This window comes from Oryctolagus cuniculus, chromosome 9, assembly GCF_051225735.1.
Source record: "Oryctolagus cuniculus isolate XC-2025 breed Fujian yellow rabbit chromosome 9, ASM5122573v1, whole genome shotgun sequence".
Lineage (NCBI taxonomy): Eukaryota > Metazoa > Chordata > Mammalia > Lagomorpha > Leporidae > Oryctolagus > Oryctolagus cuniculus.
In genome coordinates this window covers 99286297-99305745 of record NC_142875.1, presented here as the reverse complement: position 1 = coordinate 99305745, position 19449 = coordinate 99286297, and the positions used below count along the sequence as shown (strand labels likewise).

The 19449-nt window shown below is 39.7% G+C and overlaps 1 protein-coding gene across 13 annotated transcripts in view; it reads right to left on the bottom strand.

Annotated features, from left to right (window-relative positions):
- The window catches only part of ERC1 (ELKS/RAB6-interacting/CAST family member 1), a 522480-nt gene that overhangs the window by 281809 nt on the left and 221222 nt on the right, over positions 1-19449 (bottom strand). For all 13 annotated transcript variants that reach the window (XR_016213449.1, XR_016213450.1, XR_016213451.1 and 10 more), the window contains one exon: positions 15448-15583. Coding sequence is in view for 10 of the 13 variants with exons in the window: in XM_089304491.1 (XP_089160617.1) it covers positions 15448-15583 (136 nt within the window). In the remaining 3 variants the exon portion in view is untranslated. The remainder of the gene's footprint in view (positions 1-15447; positions 15584-19449) is intronic.

The following is a 19449-nucleotide window of genomic DNA, read 5'->3' as shown; positions in this document are numbered from 1 at the left end:
CTATCTTTGAACTTTATTCTTAATATTCATTGGTCTCAGGAGAATTCACTCAAAAGAGCATTCTTTCAGCAGGGCCATTAATCTCTCTGACAGTAACCTCTCTCAAGGTTAAACTCAGATATGTACTGTGGTATCACATAAAAACAAAGCCCCAAAGCCACTATTTATCAATAGGAGGCCTCTTTCATTCCACTAAAAATACACAAGGTAAATATTCTCAAGTAAGGAAAGATGGTATTTCAAGGCTCTTAAAGGATAATCTGAGTTTTAGAGAATATGATTATTAGGATGCTGAAACTAAAATAAATTATAATAAAAATTTATAATTGAATTTTAAATCTTACTATGATTTATAATTCAGTAATTATAGCTGTAATTAATGCACCTATGTAAAACACTGTTTTTAAAAGGCTAAAAAGAAAGGTTTGTAAACTAAAGATTGATTTTAACACAGAATTTTTATGTGGTAAAACTGGAAACTCACAGGAAAAAAAACTGGCTAAGCAAAAGAAAACAGATTGGGAAACCAGCAAATTACCAACTTGTCTGCAGCAGGGTAGCGATGTGTTAGGGGGAATAAGACACCAGTCTAAGATGCATGGTACTGAGAATTTTCGACATCTACAGACACGATTAAAATCAATAAACATTTACTGAGTACCTACTATATACAGAGAACCAAGATAAGATCCCCAAACTCAAGTGTATGAGGAAACCAAAGTACAATTAGCATATGATACAAAGTAAGATAAAATAAACCCTGAAATCAAAGCATAAAGAATTCTGATGGAATTAGAACAGAAGGTAGCATTCCAAGGCAAGGGTTTGGCAAGCCCCCAGGAAGGGAGCATTTGACCCTTAAGAGATGGTTAAGGTTTTCAAAAGGGAGCTTTTTAAATGTCTAAATCACTGTCAGTCAAATCAGCCAGGACTATGCTTCCATGTAATCTTGAAGAGGCTCCTGTTGCTGGAATTTACCTTATTTCAGTTTCCCAAAAGCAATCACTGTCCTTTCAATGATAACACCTACACTGTAACAAAACTTTTCACACAGCCATCACAAAAACAAGTTCTAATAAGTATACCTACTGTTCATAGAGAGGAAAATCATTTGTTATTTATCTGTATACCCTCACAACACTCAGGACAATGACTATTCTGTAACAGGCACTCAATAAATACTACTGAAGAAAACTACAGATTATTCTGAAATCTGATTCAGCCAATCAAAACACAATATGGCTTAGCAAAAATGTTAAAGAAACTTTCAGAACTGAACTTAAAACAAAGCTAAAATTCTTGGGTAAAAAAAAAAAAAACAAGAAACTTTAGCCAAATTAAATGCAGAATATTAATAGAAGGGACATGACAATGGAAAAGGCTCATGACCAATATATACACTGTCTTTATTACTCATGTCCAGTTAAGTATCAACTGAAATCATTAAATAGTTTAACTAATGTAAGTCAATATGGACCATGCAAGAAAAACTTACTGTATAATCAAGTCTTAGAAAGTTAGGCAAATGTAGGTCTAAGAAGATATTCCAAATATCTTCTGAGGGTCAGTGAATTTCGATGAGGGTGTCACAGAAAAACTGGCCAAAGCCAAGTACCTGGATCAATACGGGACCACCTGCTACTTCCAAAGTCAATAAGGCATAATGGAAAGCATCTACCCACCTCAGCCACAGGTGATGATGGTGCACTACTGCTTGACTATTCTGAATACACTAGATCACACCTCTCAACTGTGCTGTTCTTTTCTCAGCCTCTGAGGAGCATTCAAATAATATACTTGCAGATTCTCCTCAACTTACAATGGGAACACATCTCATTAGACCCATCATTAAACTGAATGGATTGTAAATCTAAAATATAAGTTAATACAGCTAACCCACTGAACAAAAATCTTTGCAACACAGTACCCTGTCAAGCATCAGCTGTTTGCCTTTGGGATCACGGAGCTAACTAAGAGTTGTAGCTCACAGCCATTGCTCCGTATCATGAGACAGGCCTGCACAGCATATTGCTAGCCTGGGAAAAATATAAAAATTCAAATTTTGAAGAACAGTTTCTGCTGGATGTTTACCATTTTTGCACCATTCAAAGTACAAATTCCTAAGCCAGGGGCAGGCATCTGGTGCAGCATTTAAGATGTCCCTTGGGATGCCTATATTCCATACTCAAGTGTCTGGATTAGGGTCTCCATTCTGCTTCCAAAACCTGCCTTCTGCCAAAGCACACCCAAGTCACAGCAAGTGATGGCTCTAGTAGTTGGTCTCTACCTCCTAAACTGGAGACATGGATTACAGTTCATGTTTCTGACTTTGGTGTGGCCCGGTCCCAGATGTTGAGGCATTTGAAAAAGCAAACTAGCATGTCCTCTCTTTCTCTTTCAAACAAAAATTAAATAAAAAACCTAACTTGAACCACTGTAAGTTGGAGATCATCTGCGCTCTTTTCTCCAAGGATAATCTCTTTTCTGTAGTGCTAAACTCTTCCTTTCCCTCTCCTGCCTCAACTGTTTGCCTTCATTTTAGTTTGCTTTCTCAGCACCATCTTCTGCTACTCTATCCCATATCTAAATATTTAGGATCTTGTAAGGGCTTAGCTGTAATCCTATGTTCTTCTGCTAATATTTTATCTATAGATGCTATCACTGAATCCTATGAACTTAAATGATTTTTTTATAAACGCGGTTTCCCAATTTGTGGTTGTACTTTAATCTTTAGAATTGTGTGTTTTATTTATTTATTTATTTATTTTGAAAGTTGGGGGGACACACATGTGGGGAGCAACTCGGACTAGACTAAGTTACTGGAATTAAGACTTATTCTATGCATCTGCTCTCCCACAATATGGCGCTGGGAGAGGCGAAAACAGCTTCTACATAGCTGCCTCCAGTTCAACCAATAAACTGTAGGACTTGCTCCTGATTGGAGGAGAGCAGCGTACTCGGCGTGTGGGCAGCCGAGTTGGGATTGGCAGAGGAGGACTATAAAGGAGGAGAGAGACGGCATGCACCAGGAACATCTAAGGGGAACATCTATCTGAAGGAACACCTGTGCAGCCCCCGAGAGAGCCGGCCGGCGGTGTGCCGCTCCCCCGTGGAAGTGGGGAAAGTGGCCAGGGGGAACCGCCCTTCCACGGAGGTGGAATGGACGGCAACCAACCCGGGAAGAACCAGCAGCAAACCCGGGGAGGGCCGAGCAGACAAAAGAACAGCACAGGGTCCTGTGTCGTTCCTCCACGAAGAGGGGGAGCGACATAATGGTGCCGTGACTCGGATAGGAAACTTAGGAGGGAAGAAACGGGAAGAAGTGGGAAAATATCGGAGATAGAGACTAGCAAACAGCCTAGGGAAAAGCCGGACAAAAAAGGTGCCGGAAGAAGCTATTGAAAGCCTAAGCATAGACTCAGATACGGACTACGGGGGGAAGCTGGGAGAAATCTCTAAGATCGAAAGCGAAAGTGAAAGCTAGAACAAACAGATTTGTATACGGACTGTGGGGAGAGGCCAGGAGAAATGAGGGAGGAATATTGTTGGAAGAAAACTTAGGGAAACATACCGGGTAGAGAAAAATGTTAGGGAGGATGAAGCCGCGAGTGCAGGCTGAAGCGGAGATGTAAGCTATCTTGGGATTCTTCAAGTCAGCCCGGGGAGCAAGAGGCGAAGATCTGGAACCAGAGGCAGAGACGTGGGCCGCCAGGTTGGAATTTGCCAGGTTAGTCCGGGGAACTTGGACTGAATGCCGGTGGTGGCGGAAACGTGAGCTACGCTGTGTGATTCGCGGAAGCCGCCGCGTGCAGAGAGAGCACGGGGCGTGAATAGATAGGGAACGCGGGGCTGGCGCGAGGCCGTGGTGCGGGCGCGAAGGGCGTGGAGACCGCGGAGTGTGCGCGCAAAGCCGAGCCGCGCAGAGCCGGGAGCCCGCCGCAGGGCGGGCGCCGGGAAACCGCGGGGATAAGAGAAGCCGCGGGAAGTTTAGAAGTAAAATGAGAGAAATAGGAATGCTGGCAGATAGAAGTAAAATGGGAGAAATAGGAATGCCCGGAGATAGAGAAATAGAGAAAAAATAAGGCCTCCCCACAATACCGCAATGAGAAGGCTTGGATTCGGTCTGCCTGATTAGTAAGGCGGTAAGCACCAGCAGGCGGCTCGACCAGAGTATGAGCTGCAGGTCACCGAAGACAGGCACGAACCAACACTAATAAGTCTCCCCACAAGACGGCAATGAGAGGGCTTGGATTCGGTTTGCCTGATAGGGCTTGTAAGTACCTGCATGCAGTTATAGCAGAGCAGAGCATGCGCTGCAGGGCACCGAACTCAGGCACGCATCAGCGCCTAAAAACCTCCTCACAACATGGCAAAGAGAGGACCCGGATTTGGTTTGCCTGACTGATAGGACTTGTAAGCACCTGTGGGCAACTCCAGCAAGCAGAGCAGAGTGTGTGCCGCGGGGCACCGAAGACAGGCGCGTATCAACGCCAAAAATAAAAAGAAAGGGGGATCTGTGGGGAGCAACTCGGACTAGACTAAGTTACTGGAATTAAGACTTATTCTATGCATCTGCTCTCCCACAATATGGCGCTGGGAGAGAAGAAAACAGCTTCTACACAGCTGCCTCCAGTTCAACCAATAAACTGTAGGACCTGCTCCTGATTGGAGGAGAGCAGCGTACTCGGCGTGTGGGCAGCCGAGTTGGGATTGGCAGAGGAGGACTATAAAGGAGGAGAGAGACGGCATGCACCAGGAACATCTAAGGGGAACATCTATCTGAAGGAACACCTGTGCAGCCCCTGAGAGAGCCGGCCGGCGGTGTGCCGCTCCCCCGTGGAAGTGGGGAAAGTGGCCAGGGGGAACCGCCCTTCCACGGAGGTGGAAGGGACGGCAGCCAACCCGGGAAGAACCAGCAGCAAACCCGGGGAGGGCCGAGCAGACAAAAGAACAGCACAGGGTCCTGTGTCGTTCCTCCACGAAGAGGGGGAGCGACACACACACACATGGGGGGGTGGGATTCTTTCTATTCACTGGTTCATTCTCCAGATGGCCACAATGGACAGGACTGGGTCAGGTCAAAAGATAGGATCCAAGGGCTTCATCTGGGTCTCCTACGGTACTGCAAGGGGGCCCAAATACTTGGGCCATCTTCTGCTGCTTTTCTCAAGCCATTAGGATGGAGCTGGACTGAAGTGGAGCAGCTGGGACATGAACTGGAACCCATATGGGATGCCAGCATCACAGGGCTTTACCCAATATACCACTATACTGGCCCAAAATATGATTTTAAGCTCATCTCTAAATTGAACCTATGCAGTAATGCACTAAACTTCAAATTTCTGCATCCAACTACCAGTTTGACACTCCCAACAGGTATCTTGCAGATACCTTAATGTGTTGAAAATGGACTGTTATTTTTTTCCAGGCCTTCCTATCTTATTATTAATATTAGCATATATTCAGTTACTCAACTCAGAAGACAAGGGATCATCCCTGATTCCTCCCTCTCTCTTAGTGCTCATATTTCAACTCATGAGACATTTCTGACCATTCCACCCAGATACATGAGTCAAACTTACAATCTCTCTCCTCCCTTTCTCTTTTTAATCTCTATCTCAACTCTTCCATTATTACTACAGAGCCCGTACTAGAATGTAAGTTCCTTGAGAAGAAGGACTTATGTGGTACATCATTACTATGTCTGGCACAGAACACTGGCATGGAACAAAGTAAGTGTGTAATAAATATTTACTGAACAAATACTTTGTCCATAATACTCTTTTCCTATTTCCAATCATTTTCAAGCACTTCAAACTGGAATACAGGCATCTGAAGCAGATGGTTTAACCACCAGGCCAAATATCCACCTTATCAGGCACTGTGGCACAGCAGGTTAAAGCCCTGGCCTGCAGTGCCAGCATCCAATATGAGCACTGGTTCAAGTCCCAGCTTCTTCACTTCCAATCCTGCTCCTTGCTAATGTACCTGGCAAAGCAGAGGAAGATGGCCCAAGTCCTTGGGCCCCTGCACCCATGTGGGAGACCTGGAAGAAGCTGCTGACTCCTGGGTTCAGATCATATACAAGAAATTTGTTTAATATTTTAATGTATTGAACTAGGAAAAAGGCAAAGTAACCACTACTTCCAAACTCATTTCCTGTCAAAAAGGAATACTTCTAGCTTTATCTGAAGGTTTCAAAATGAATCTCATATATAAACTGAACAAAACTAATGACAAAGGGATCAGTGTTGAGGAACAGTGAGTAAAGCTGCTGTCTGTAATGCCAATAACCCATATGGGCACCAGTTTATGTCCTGGCTGCTTCACTTCCAATTCAGTTCCCTGCTGGAAAAAGCAATAGAAGATGGTCCAAGTGCCTGGAACCCTGCTACCCATGTGGGAGACCAAAAAAAAGCTCCTGGCTTTGGCCTGGCCTAGCTCTTGCCGTATGACCATTTGGGGACTGAACCAGCAGATGAAAGATCTCCCTGTCTCTCAGTCCCTCTATCTCTCTCTAATTATGACTTTCAAATAAATAAATAAATCTTTAAGAAAAGAGGGGTCAAAATCATACATGACTCATTTATATAAAGGAGGAAATATGTAAAACTAAACTATACTTTTTATTCAGTATATATATATATATATATATATGTTGTAAAGAAAAGGAAAGAATAAAACTCACAAATGTGCTTTCCTCTGAACAAAGAGAAGAAAATAGAAAGGGTACTTTACATGGAAAATGTGTATCATGAAATTTCTATTTCAGAAAGTTTTTTGTACCAAAATAAACATCTTTTAAAAAAAGATTTATTTATTTGAAAGAGTTAGAGAGAGGGGGAAAGAGGGATTTTCCAACCTCTGGTTCACCCCCCAAATAGCCACAACAGCCACGATGGGCCCAGGTACAGGTCTCCCATGTGAGTGCAGGGGCCCAAGCACTTGAGCCATCCTCTGCTGCTTTCCCAAGCACAGTATCAGGGAAGTGGAGCAGCAGAGATTCGATCTAGCAGGCGGTGATTTTACCTCCTATACCACAACACAAGCTCCATAAGTTGATCTGTCAATTTTATTTTTTCATCAACCTCTTGAACTTCCCTAGAATATATTTTTGGGGAAGAGATGATCACTTTATATGCTTTATGTTGTGTATGTGTACTTTTAAAAATGTATTTTATTTTTCAGGATAAATGAAGGCAGATAAAATAGTTGTAACACTGCTTTATGACAATTTGTGTCTTATCCATGGAAGAGCGAAGCCACAGATGAACTTATCAGCATAAATGGTAGTTATTGAGCAACAAAAGATGAAAATGAACCTTCCAGGTTAATTTAAATTTTAATCACCACAAATAAACACATTTATTATATGCTTTTTCAAAAAATATTTATTTATTTACTTGAAAGAGTTACAAAAGCAATGAGAGAGAGAGAGAGAGAGAGAGAAGGAGGAAGGTAGAGGGAGATCTTCCATTTGCTGGTTCACTCCCCAAATGGCAGCAAGAGCAGGGGCAAGGGCCAGGCCAAAGCCAGGAGCCTGGAACTCCATCTGGATCTCCTACATAGGTGCAGCAGTCCAAGAACTTAGGCCATCTTCCATTGCTTTTCCGGGCACATTTGCAGTGAGTTGGATAAGAAAGGGAGCAGTCAGGACTTGAATTCGTACTCAAATGGGATATTGGCATCCCAGGCAGCTTTACAGGCTATGCCACAACACAGGCCCCTATTATGTGCTTATTAACATAACTAGAATTAATCTTGGAATGCCAAGATGGCATCTGATAAAATTCATTACTCATTAAACTTCAAGACATTAAGTACAAAGTCTTTCTTTTTAACATGATAAATAACAATTTTAATCCACAAACTATATATACTTACCCTGGAAATACTAAAATTCTTTCTTCCAAAAACAGAAGACAATAATGGTTTCTTTTACTTTCCTATTTTACAAAAGCATCAATAGCTAATCCAAATGAATATCCAGGAACTCTTAACAATTTCAGAAAATAGGGGCCAGAATTACAGCGTATCAGATAGAGCCCCCTCTGTGATGCTGACATCCCATATGGGCCCCAATTCATGTCCCAGCTGCTCCACTTCTGATCCAGCTCCCTCCTAATGACTTGGGAAAAGCAGCAAAAGATGGCCCAAATGCTTGGGCTCCTGTCACCCTCATGGAATACGCAGATGAAGCTCCTGGCTGCAGCCAGACCTAGCTCTGGCCATTGTAGTCATCTGAGGAGTGAACCAGCAGATGGAAAAATCTCTGTGTGTAGATTCTCCCCTTCTTTCTATAACTCTGACTTTCAAATAAATAAACAAATAAATCTTAAAATTAAGAAAATCTTTATATTAAAAATATAGTTTTTCTGTTCTGCAAGACTCTGAAACATAACCAAAATCATTCCAATTGAGGTATGTATGACAAATGACAACAGTAAGATAATTATGTATGACTAATAGTAAATATTTTAGATCACCAAGTCTTCTTTAATAACAGAGTATTTCAATTAAATGGCATATTAAGTCCAAGTTGGAACTGTACACCTGAACATGATGGTTATGTATCATACTACTCACTCACCCCAACTCAACTAGCATTAAAACCATGTATCTATGGGCTGGCATTGTGGCATAGGAAGTTAAGCCCCCACCTGGGATGCCAGCATCCCATATGGGCAACAATTTCAGACCCAGCAGCTGTTCGACTTCTGATCCAGCTCCCTACTAATGAGCTTGGAAAAGCAGCAGAAGGTGGTCCAAGTGCTTGGGCCTCTGTACACTGTGCAAAATTAAGAGTCCTGGAGAGGCCAGCATTGTGGCATAACAGGTTAAGCTGCCATCTGCAATGTTGGCATCCCCTGTGAGTATCAGTTTGAGTTACAGCTGCTCCATTTCCAATCCAGCTCCCTATTAATGTGTCTGGGGAAGCAGCAGAAGATGGCCCAAGAGCCTGGGCCCTTGCACTGGCATGGGTGACCTGGAAGAAGATCTGGGCTCCTGGCTTTGGCATGGCCCAACCCCAGCCATTGCAGCCATTTGGGGAGTGAATCAGCAGTTGAAAGATTTTCTCTCTCTCTCTCTCTCTCCCCCTCCCCCTCTCCCACTACTCCTGCCCCATCTTCCAAATAAATAAAAAAATAAATATTTTTTTAAAAACTCATATATTTAGATACTACTACTATCTGGTCCTACAGCACTACCATTACAGAACATAATGAAAGAAACTTGGGAAGGATGTAATCAATCTTAGATAATAAGTATTAATTTTTCTAGCATGTTAATTAGGGGGCTCTAGCTGTAGTTTTAAAGCAATAAAAGCAAAGGTATATGATCTGAATTTTAAAAAAAATGATGGGGCAGGTGTTTGTCCTAGTAATTAAGATGCCCCATGTAACAACAGAGTTTCTGGGCTCAATATCCAGATCCAGCTTCCTGTCAATGCACTCAGGGAGGCAACTGTGATGGCTCACATGTTCCTGCTACCCATGTGAGAAAACTGGGCTAAGCTCCCTACTCCCAACGTCAGCTCAGGCCCAGCCCTAGGCATTGTGGGTAACTGAGCAGTGAATCAGGGAATAGGAGATCTCTCTCACTTTCACTCTCAACTTGTCAAATAAAAATGACATATGTGAAAAAAACTAAAAGAAAACCAAAAAATATGAAATAAAATGTTATTTGGAAAATATAAGAAAATACTTCTAAAGGGAAGGAAAAAAACTTAAGTAGATCGTACCTCTATGAAACAGCTAGAGTCCAGGCCTCCATTCCAGGATAACATCAGCATGTTTATACAGGCTGGCTTAGTACTGACAGCCAAACTAAAGTGCATGCAGTCTGACCATTTTGGGTCTTTTTAGAGGTACAAAAAGGAGGTTCAAGAGGTTAAGTGACATCTTCGGCATTTTATTAGGAAAATTTTCAAACATACACAAAAGTTTAGAGAGGATTATATAATGAACCTCATATCATCATCACTCAGAATCACAATAAAAAAAAAATAGCCACTGATTTCTACCACTGCCACTGGAATTTTTTTAAAAACTCAAACATTATATTATTTTGTCTGTAAATATTTCACTGTGTACCTTAATAATATAAAACAATACTACAATACCTAAGAAAATTTAAAAATATGTTAATTGCATTTGATGTCTTGTTAGGAACGACAATCTTCCCTTATATTACATATCATATACTATATAATATTATATTTATATATTTATATATAATACATATACAATATATAAAAATATATGTTATATATTGTTATATAATATTATAAATAATATTTATAATTCATATAATTATATATTTTATAATTTATTATAATATATATTTATTTCATAAATATAAAATATGTTAATTGCATTTGATGTCTTGTTAGGAATGACAATCTTCCCTTATATATCATATACTATATATTATATAAATGTATTTATTATATATTAATATATTATGTATAATATATTAATATTAATATATACATAATATATTAGTATTAATATATACATAACATATAATATACATTATATGCATATATAATATGCATATAATGTATATAATATTACTATATTATATTATATAATTATATATCATATATAAATATGTATCATATAAATATAATATATTTATTAATGTTATATATAATATGCATATAATATATATTATACATATTATATAGAAATTCACATATTTATATTTGTATATTAACACATATATTATATAATATATAAAATATGTGTCATATATAAATATATATTGTATAATATATAAATATGTATTATATGTAAATATATAAATATAATACATAATATTATATACAAATATATATTATATATATAAGTCTTTTTTTTTTTTTGACAGGCAGAGTTAGACAGTGACAGAGAGAGAGAGAAAGGTCTTCCTTTTCCGTTGGTTCACCCCCCAAATGGGCAGTGTGGCCGGCGCACCACGCTGATCCGAAGCCAGGAGCCAGGTGCTTCCTCCTAGTCTCCCATGAGGGTGCAGGGCCCAAGGACTTGGGCCATCCTCCACTGCACTCCCGGGCCATGACAGAGAGCTGGACTGGAAGAGGAGCAACCGGGACAGAATCCGGTGCCCCAACCGGGACTAGAACCCGGTGTGTCGGCGCCGTAGGCGGAGGATTAGCCTAGTGAGCCGCAGCACCGGCCTAAATCTTATGAGACTTATAAATATCTTTCAAGTAATGATACAAATAAGTTCTAAACTTTGATTAGCTTGAAATTATAGTTCCTGGACCAGCGTTATTGGTATAGAAGATTAAGCCTGGGGCTGGTGCAGTGGCATAGCGGGTAAAGCCACTGCGTGCACTGCTAGCATCCCATATGGGCACCAGATTCGCATTCCAGCTGCTCCTCTTCCAGGCCAGCTCTCTGCTATGGCCTAGGAAAGCAGCAGAGGATGGCCCAAGTCCTTTGGCCCCTGCACCTGCATGGGAGACCCGGAAGAAGCTCCTGGCTGCTGGCATTGGGTTGGTTCACCTCCGGCCGTTGCAGCCAACTTGGGAGTGAACCAGCAGATGGAGACCTCTCTCTCTCTCTCTCTCTCTCTCTCTGTCTCTCCTTCTCTGTCTCTCTCTGTCTCTCCTTCTCTCTATGTGTAACTCTTTCAGATAAATAAATAAATCTTAAAAAAAAAAAAAGATTAAGCCTCTGCCTGCAGTGTCGGCATCCTAATCCCTTCCCTTTACTCATCTATTTCAGAGTAATGCACTGATGTTCTATAAATCTCCAAATGATTTTTACAATTTTATCATGAAACTTTTGGATTTAAAAATGCTTCATTCATTTTAATCCACTGCAGTCATCAGTCCCTTTTATACTCAAACTGTCCATCCAAGGTTGATGATAGCCCTTCATTCTCACTCCTCTGTTCTCTTTATATGACCCCAATAAGTCTTGGACAGCTTCTTAGCTTCTGAAATCACACAAAACTACAGTGTAACACTTTTCAAAGTATGGTCCCTAGACCAAGAATGTCATTGTTACCAAGAAGCTTATATAGATGCACAAATTCCAAGGGCTTACCCCAAACTGACTGAATTAGAAACCCAAGGGACAAGGCCCAGCAATCTGTTTTGAAAAGCCCTTCAGTAACTCTAATGAGAATCACTAATACAGGTTTATCTTGTACACTGCCTGCTCTAACATTGAAATCAGTAACTTTGCCAAGAATCCCCATCTTCTTTTAGTGGGGAACCATATTAAGAGATCACATCACTTGGGTCCTCACTTGTAACATAAGAAATGCACTTCAGCAACAGAGTAGTTAGTAATAAAAGAACTGAGATTAACCCTAGGTATCCAAATTTGTAGTTCAATAACTTTTTCTATATTTAAATGAATTACATCTATTTGGCCATCAGCTATAATTTTCCATAACTTTGATATATATCACTTGAAACAACTTGGAAAAATGAGTCATTCCCCCTAAATTATTTATTTATATTTTACATATAGAGGAAACTAATAAAATCGATCTTAACTTATTTCTCAATTTAAACAGGAATTAAAAGATTACATATGAAAGCACTTTTGGTGTTATCACAATAACTGACAGATTAAACAGCACTTTTGGTTTACAAAGACAGATTAGCAGTAAAAAACATATTGAATGAGGAGGAAGGGAAGAAACAGCAGAAAAATCTAACAGTTAAGGGGCTAACATAAAGACCATTTTGCTTTATCATAAAACAAACCATTTTCTATAACTAAAAAACAATGCACTCGTAGTTCAAGAAAGGTTAATTTGAAACTCCAGAAATAGACTAATTATTAAACAATTTCATAAAATAGAAAGATATCAATTAAAAAGTGTGAGAAATGAAATAATTCACTATAAACACTCCAATGAAATTACTAGAAAAAGATGCCTTCACCACATAAAATACTATAAAATAAAATGAACAGGTAAAAAATGAAAACACAGGAAAATTTAGAAATATTTACAGTTAAATATACATCTTAAAATGGGACTATTTACTAAGCAAAAAAATCCATGGGGGAGAATCCTACCATGGAAGAGAAGTCTGAGGTACAATAACAAACAAATAAAATCTGAGACATAAAAACACACTCATTGTCATTGGTAATCAGAGAAATGAAATATTTTGCACCCATTAGATTTGTTTTTTTTTTTAAGGAAATTCCTTTTTTAAAAGATTTTATTTATTTATTTGAAAGCCAGAGTTACACAGAGAGAGAAGGAGAGGCACAGAGAGAGGGAGGGAGGTCTTCCATCTGCTGGTTCACTCCCCAGCTGGCCACAACAGCTGGAGCTGAGCCAATCCAAATCCAGGAGCCAGGAGCTTCTTCCAGGTCTCTCACACAGGTGCAGAGGCCCAAGGACTTGAGCCATCTTCTACTGCTCTCCCAGGCCATAGCAGAGAGCTGGATCGGAAGTGGAGCAGCCAGGACTTGAACCAGGCACATATGGGATGCCAGCACTGCAGGCAGCGGCTTTACCCGCTACAACACAGCGCCAGCCCCAATTTCTTTTTTTAAAGGAGGAAAAGGAGGATGGCATTATGACATAGTAGGTTAAGCCACAGCCTGTAGTACCAGCATCCACGTGAGCACTGGTTCGAGTCCCAGCTGCTCCACTGCAAACCCAGCTTCCTGCTAATGCACCTGGGAAAGCAGCAGAAGATGGCCCAAGTGCTTGGGCCCCTGTACCCACATGGAAAACACAGAAGAAGCTCTTGGCTCCTAGCTTCGGCCTGGCACAGCCCTGAGCATTACAGCCAGTTTGGTAGTGAACTGGCAGATGAAAGATTTCTCTCTCTCTCTCTGACTCCCCTTCTCTCTAACTCTTTTATTTCAAATATTTCAAATTTATTTCAAATAAATAAATACATATTTTTAAAAATAAATAAAAGGAGGAAGAATAGGAATATTAAATGTTATAGGCAAGGGTGAGACACAGTATGCTGTTTTTCTCAAAACATGTTGCATTTAGGGAAATCTATACTTTTCCTATAAAGAGTCTACAGTAAGTTACAGAAAAGAATGAAAAAAGTAAAAACTAGTATCTTCATGTGTAAAGTGAACTTGTTATAAGGCTAAAAATGGCTTCCAAAAATCCTGTCTCTCCAGTGAAGATTTTGTATTTATGTAATTGTGGCATATACACCTTATATATCATACCAAATTAGAAGGTGAAGCTAGAAAAAAACAATCTCTTGGTGGCTCAGAAGTCTCACCAGGATTTTCAGAGGATTCCAGCCAGTTTATGGCATTATTCTCTAAAACCTAAATTTCATTCAGAAGATTTACTCAAGATGAAGAGGGCAAGCTGTAGATTCAGGAAGTCTCCTCTAAAATCAGGGCTGAGCCACTCAGAAAGCTCACACATTTCAGTCATTTAATGTCTCTGAGTTATGTCCTTGCCTGAAAAGTGTGCACAACAACTACCTGTTCTAATGGATTACACTGAAGGTTAGAAGAAAGGAATGCCCATCAGGGCCAGCACGGTGGCACAGCAGGTTATGCCAACAGTGCTGGAATTCCATACTGGAGTGCTGGTCGCAACCCCAGCTGCTCCACTGCTGACCCAGTTCCCTGTTCACGTGTGTGGGAAGGCAACCTTTGCGCAACATTTGTGGGAAACCAGGATGGAGTTCTGGGCTGCTGGCCCCAGCCATTTAGGCCACTTGGGAAGTGAACCATCTCTCTTTCTCACCGTGTCTCTCCCTTTCTCTTTGTTCTTCTGCCTTTCAAATAAATAAAATAAAGTCTTTAAAAAAGGGGTGGGGGTGGGGTGGGGGTGGTGATTGGAGAATGACCAAGGCCTAGTTTCAAGTCCTGGGATCATAACTGGCACTTATCACATGGTAGTTGCTACTTGTTGTTACTGAGCCTGGTTTAATCAAGCTGTGCGTAATTAGTCTTACACATAAATTTTTACTCCACTGAAGTGAAAAAATATAGTTTATACATCCAATGTAACTGAAATACTCCCTCTAAATTTAATTTTTAGAAAGAGGAAAGGGCAAAAAACAGAGAGGAAAGAACAGCAGAAAGAAAAGAGGAAGGAAAAAATCATAGAAAAAAGGAAGAAAATCAAACAGACAAGATCAGCAATGAACTTTGAGGAACTGAATAGGCAAACAGTTATACTGACAACCTGAAGGTTAATATCACCCACTCATTGAACTGACATTGAACTTACCAATTAAGTGTGGTCAACTTGAAGCAAGATGAACTTTCTCCTACGCTGAGGTGTCCTCAAAAAGCTGTGGAATAAAACTTGCCTTTTCTATTTAAAGTCATTCCTTTATTGCTAAACAGTTGGCCTGAGAGGAAGGCAGCAAGCGGGTTAGAAAGAGAAAAAAAGAGGAGGATACAGATGAAGAGAAAACATGCGGTTATGGATGAAAGCTCTTCACCCAGTCCCTGCAGATGCTCCTGGCGCTCTAACCTGCAGCTGCTGTGAGCTGTCGTTGAGGTCGTCCTCCCTGCGCCGCGCCTCCTCCAGCATCTGTGCACTCTTCTTCTTTTCCACCTGTTCCTTGTGCTTCAGATTGGCAACCTTCTTATTCTGGTCTTTCACTTGCCTGTGGATAGGAGGGAAAAAAAATCAAGTGATGTACACATATGCCTGGGAAAGAGTATGTTTACTTACAGACTCACAGTAGAAGCACCATGGAAGGGACAGCTGGAACCAACAAAGAATTCCAGCTGTAAAATTCACTCAATTTCAAATTCCTTCCTATCACCGGTAGCAAACTACACAATGATGGTTCACTTCACTTTTCCTCTAAAGAGCATGCATTTCATCATGTACTTTATGGAACACAATTGGATGATCATAAAACAAAAGAAAGGAATGAGAAAGTTTCAAATGACAAAAAAGCAACTGACTCAAATCCAAAAAAAGTCCTTCAGTTTTCTGTTATCTAGAGAAGAGTCCCAAACCACCTTCCCACCCCTCCCCCCTTTTTTTAAAGGACTTTTGTTTCTTTAAAGAAATGCAGTTTTCTATCAAATGACTCAAATTCTGTATATGTGCTTCTTCATGCTGGAATTTAACTTTTTCCTCAATCTCTTGCCCTGTTTTTGTTTTTGATATTGAGAAATATCTTTAAATATTTGAGTACAGTAGGTTTCAACTAGTTAAGTAAGAAAAATAAAGGTGTTGTGTGACTGATAGTCCCTTCCATCAGATGTCAGTTTTCCCAGTGTTAGGCTAAGATTCATCAGTGAGTTAAGGGAGTGACAGAGCAATCATCTTCAGTGCATAAAGTTCACCTGTCATCCATCAACTTTCCATCTAAGGCTCCACGAACTAATAAACACGTCCCAAATACATTAGTTTAGTGATATCTTTTTTGTAAAACTGTATTTTCTAATGGCATTTTGCTGACATACAGATATTCATATGATTGCTGTATCAAGTAAAACTGAAAAATGATCCTGCTAATTATAATAATTTTTCTGTAGACACTTTCAGTTTTCATGTAGCTAGTTACAGAATACACCACCAAAGGAAACTAATAAATCTGTAACAGACTCCAAAGAAACAGAGATCTATTAACTAACTGAAAAAATAAATTTTGATCATTTTGAAGAAGCTTAATAAAGAGCAAGAGAATACAGATAACAAATTAGGAAGACACTGCCTGGACAAAATGAGTTCTATAAGGAAATAGAACTACACCAGCACCAGCACCAGCACCACACACACACTCACACACTCACATACACACTCACACATGAAGTCCTGAAGGTGAAGAACACAACAGAATGGCAACATTCAAGAAAGACAGACTCAACAGTAAACACAACCACACAGAAGAAAACTCCATGAACGAGCATTTGAAATTGGCCACAGGAATAACAACAATAGAATGCAAAAGAGTGATGAAAGCACACAGAACACATGGTACCACATCAAACAAAGAAATATATGTATATGGGGGAACCTCAAAGGAGAAAAGGTAGTAATCCTACTTAATGTCCAGGTATATCAAAGCATCTTGTTCCTCATCTTAATGTACACAATTTCCATTTGTCAATTATACCTCAGTAAAGCTGGGGGGGGGGCTTTCAAAAGGAAATAGTGAACTGATGACACAGATGGTAAGAGAAAAGCTCATTCTCTGATGGAAATGCACACTATGCAAAAGTCACATTTCAGATCTCTTCACTTTTGCCATTTTGAATACATGCAGTAGGATTTTGCCACAGAAAATATAACAAAAACTGTTGCCACTAGAAGAAATAAAAACAGATGTCATGTTTATATTCGATTCTCATCCCTTAATGTTTTGGGGATTTTTCTAATTTTTAAAATCTGATATTCATCATATCAACCAATAGAAAAAGCAAATTGATGTCTTCAATCTGGAAAAAAATAGTAAGATTGTTTTCATGAACCAAACTGTTCTTTTTCAAAATTAAATTGCTTATAACATTCATTTATTAAACACAAAGATTTTGCTCTGTTTTAAGAGAAATACTTTAAATGAGACAAAAATTCCTTTCACCTTGCATCTCTGAATTATTCCAGATGGTGCTGGCAATCACCACCGCCTCGTAGCAGTAACCTGGTTATTTGGGGCACTATGACACATAGAGTAAGGAACCTAATTAAAACCACTTGAGTGTTTTTTGGTTAGCAGGCAAATATTATGGGTTAAACTTTTGATCCAATCAAAGCCAATTTTATTCCTCAGCATTTTTTATTATAATTATGTCTGAGAGTAAGTGATTTCTTTATCCCAACTTTACCCCTAAGACATAGAATTGGGTCATGGTGCTTTCAGCTGTGTTTTAGAAGACAGAATTGAGGAAACTCATTGCTCCCAGCTGACCCCAATTCCTACCCTACTTGTGTGGTTTTTAAAAAGGGTTGTTTTGACCATCAAATGCTGAACATACTATTGAATGACTACCCTCCATCAACTCTAAAAAGACATGATAAAATGCTGAGTAAGGAATACAGACCCCAGCCCTAGCTGTTTTGACATTCTGGGTAATGAATTCCCACAAATGGAACATCTCTCTCTCTCTCTCTCTCTCTCTCTCTCTCTCTCTCTGTGTGTGTGTGTGTGTGTGTGTGTGTGTGTGACTCTCTCAATGTCACCCTGCCTGGCAAATATAAATCAAATGAGAAAATGATTTCATCTACATCAGGCAACTAAGAAAAGTGTAGAAAATTGTGAGATGATTAAACCAATGTCTCCTATTGTCCCCTTTCTACCCTACCTTCTTGTCCTGTGTGTGTGTGTGTGTGTGTATACACACAAATGACCACGCCCACACATCACTGAATGTATAGTTCTTAATTCACATATTAACTAGAACAGATGAAAACACATTATATTCTGGTCTCACTTACATATTTTTCAATACTATTTCTATGGGAAGGGATAAAAACAGAGTATCAAGAGTATCATCAAAATATATGTTAAATGTAAAACAAGGGAGTACTTTCTAAATGCTTATTTAGGAACAAATAACCTGATATATAATAGAATCTATAACACAGGGAATTTCCTTCACTTCTTTAATGTATCAACAAATCAAGATGCATTATAGTGGCCCAGCGCAGTGGTGTAATAGGTTAAAACTCCACCTGCAGCACCAGCATTCCATATGGGCACCAGTTCGAATCTCAGCTGCTCCACTTCTGTTCCAGCTCCCTGCTAGTAGCATGCGAAAGCAGCAGAAGATGGCCAAAGTGCTTGGGCCTCTGCACCCATATGGGAGACCCAGAAGAAGCTCCTGGCTCCCGGCTTTGGATCAGCCCAGCTCCAGCCACTGCGGCCATTTGGGGAGTGAATCAGCAGCGGAAGACCTTTCTCCTCTCTGTAACTCCGCCTCTCAAATGAAAAATAAAAATCTTTGGGGAAAAAAAAGATGTACTGTAAATCTGAGTACATAGGAAAATCCAAATATGTTAGTAAATTCATACTACATGATGCTACCAGTAAGAAAAGATCTAATGGCTTAGTATATGTTGTTTTAAAATTCTCTCAGACTACTGTTGGATCTGAACTAACCTGAATTAAAAGATGTTAAGTTCATTTTGAATTTATCAACCTTTAAGCAGAAAGAGAATAAAAATGAGAGTGATTCATAAGTGAATTAACCCTAAAATGAAATTCACAACTGCTTAAGTTCCCAACTATTACAATAAGCAATGAAATGTTGGATGGATTTAACTATATCTCCTATCCACTACCATACAGAAGTGAGCAAATAAGTGTGTAAGAAGAGAAAAAACCAAGATGGAAAAGGAACCAGTTGTTCAATTTATATTGGTTTCTGACACCAGATTATAAAATGTGGTTCACCATTTTGTTATTCAAAGTGTCATCCATGAACTCACATTGTCAGCATCACCTGAGATCTTGGGAGAATTCAGAAACTTAGGCTCACACAAGATCTATTCAATGAGAATCTGAATTATAACAAG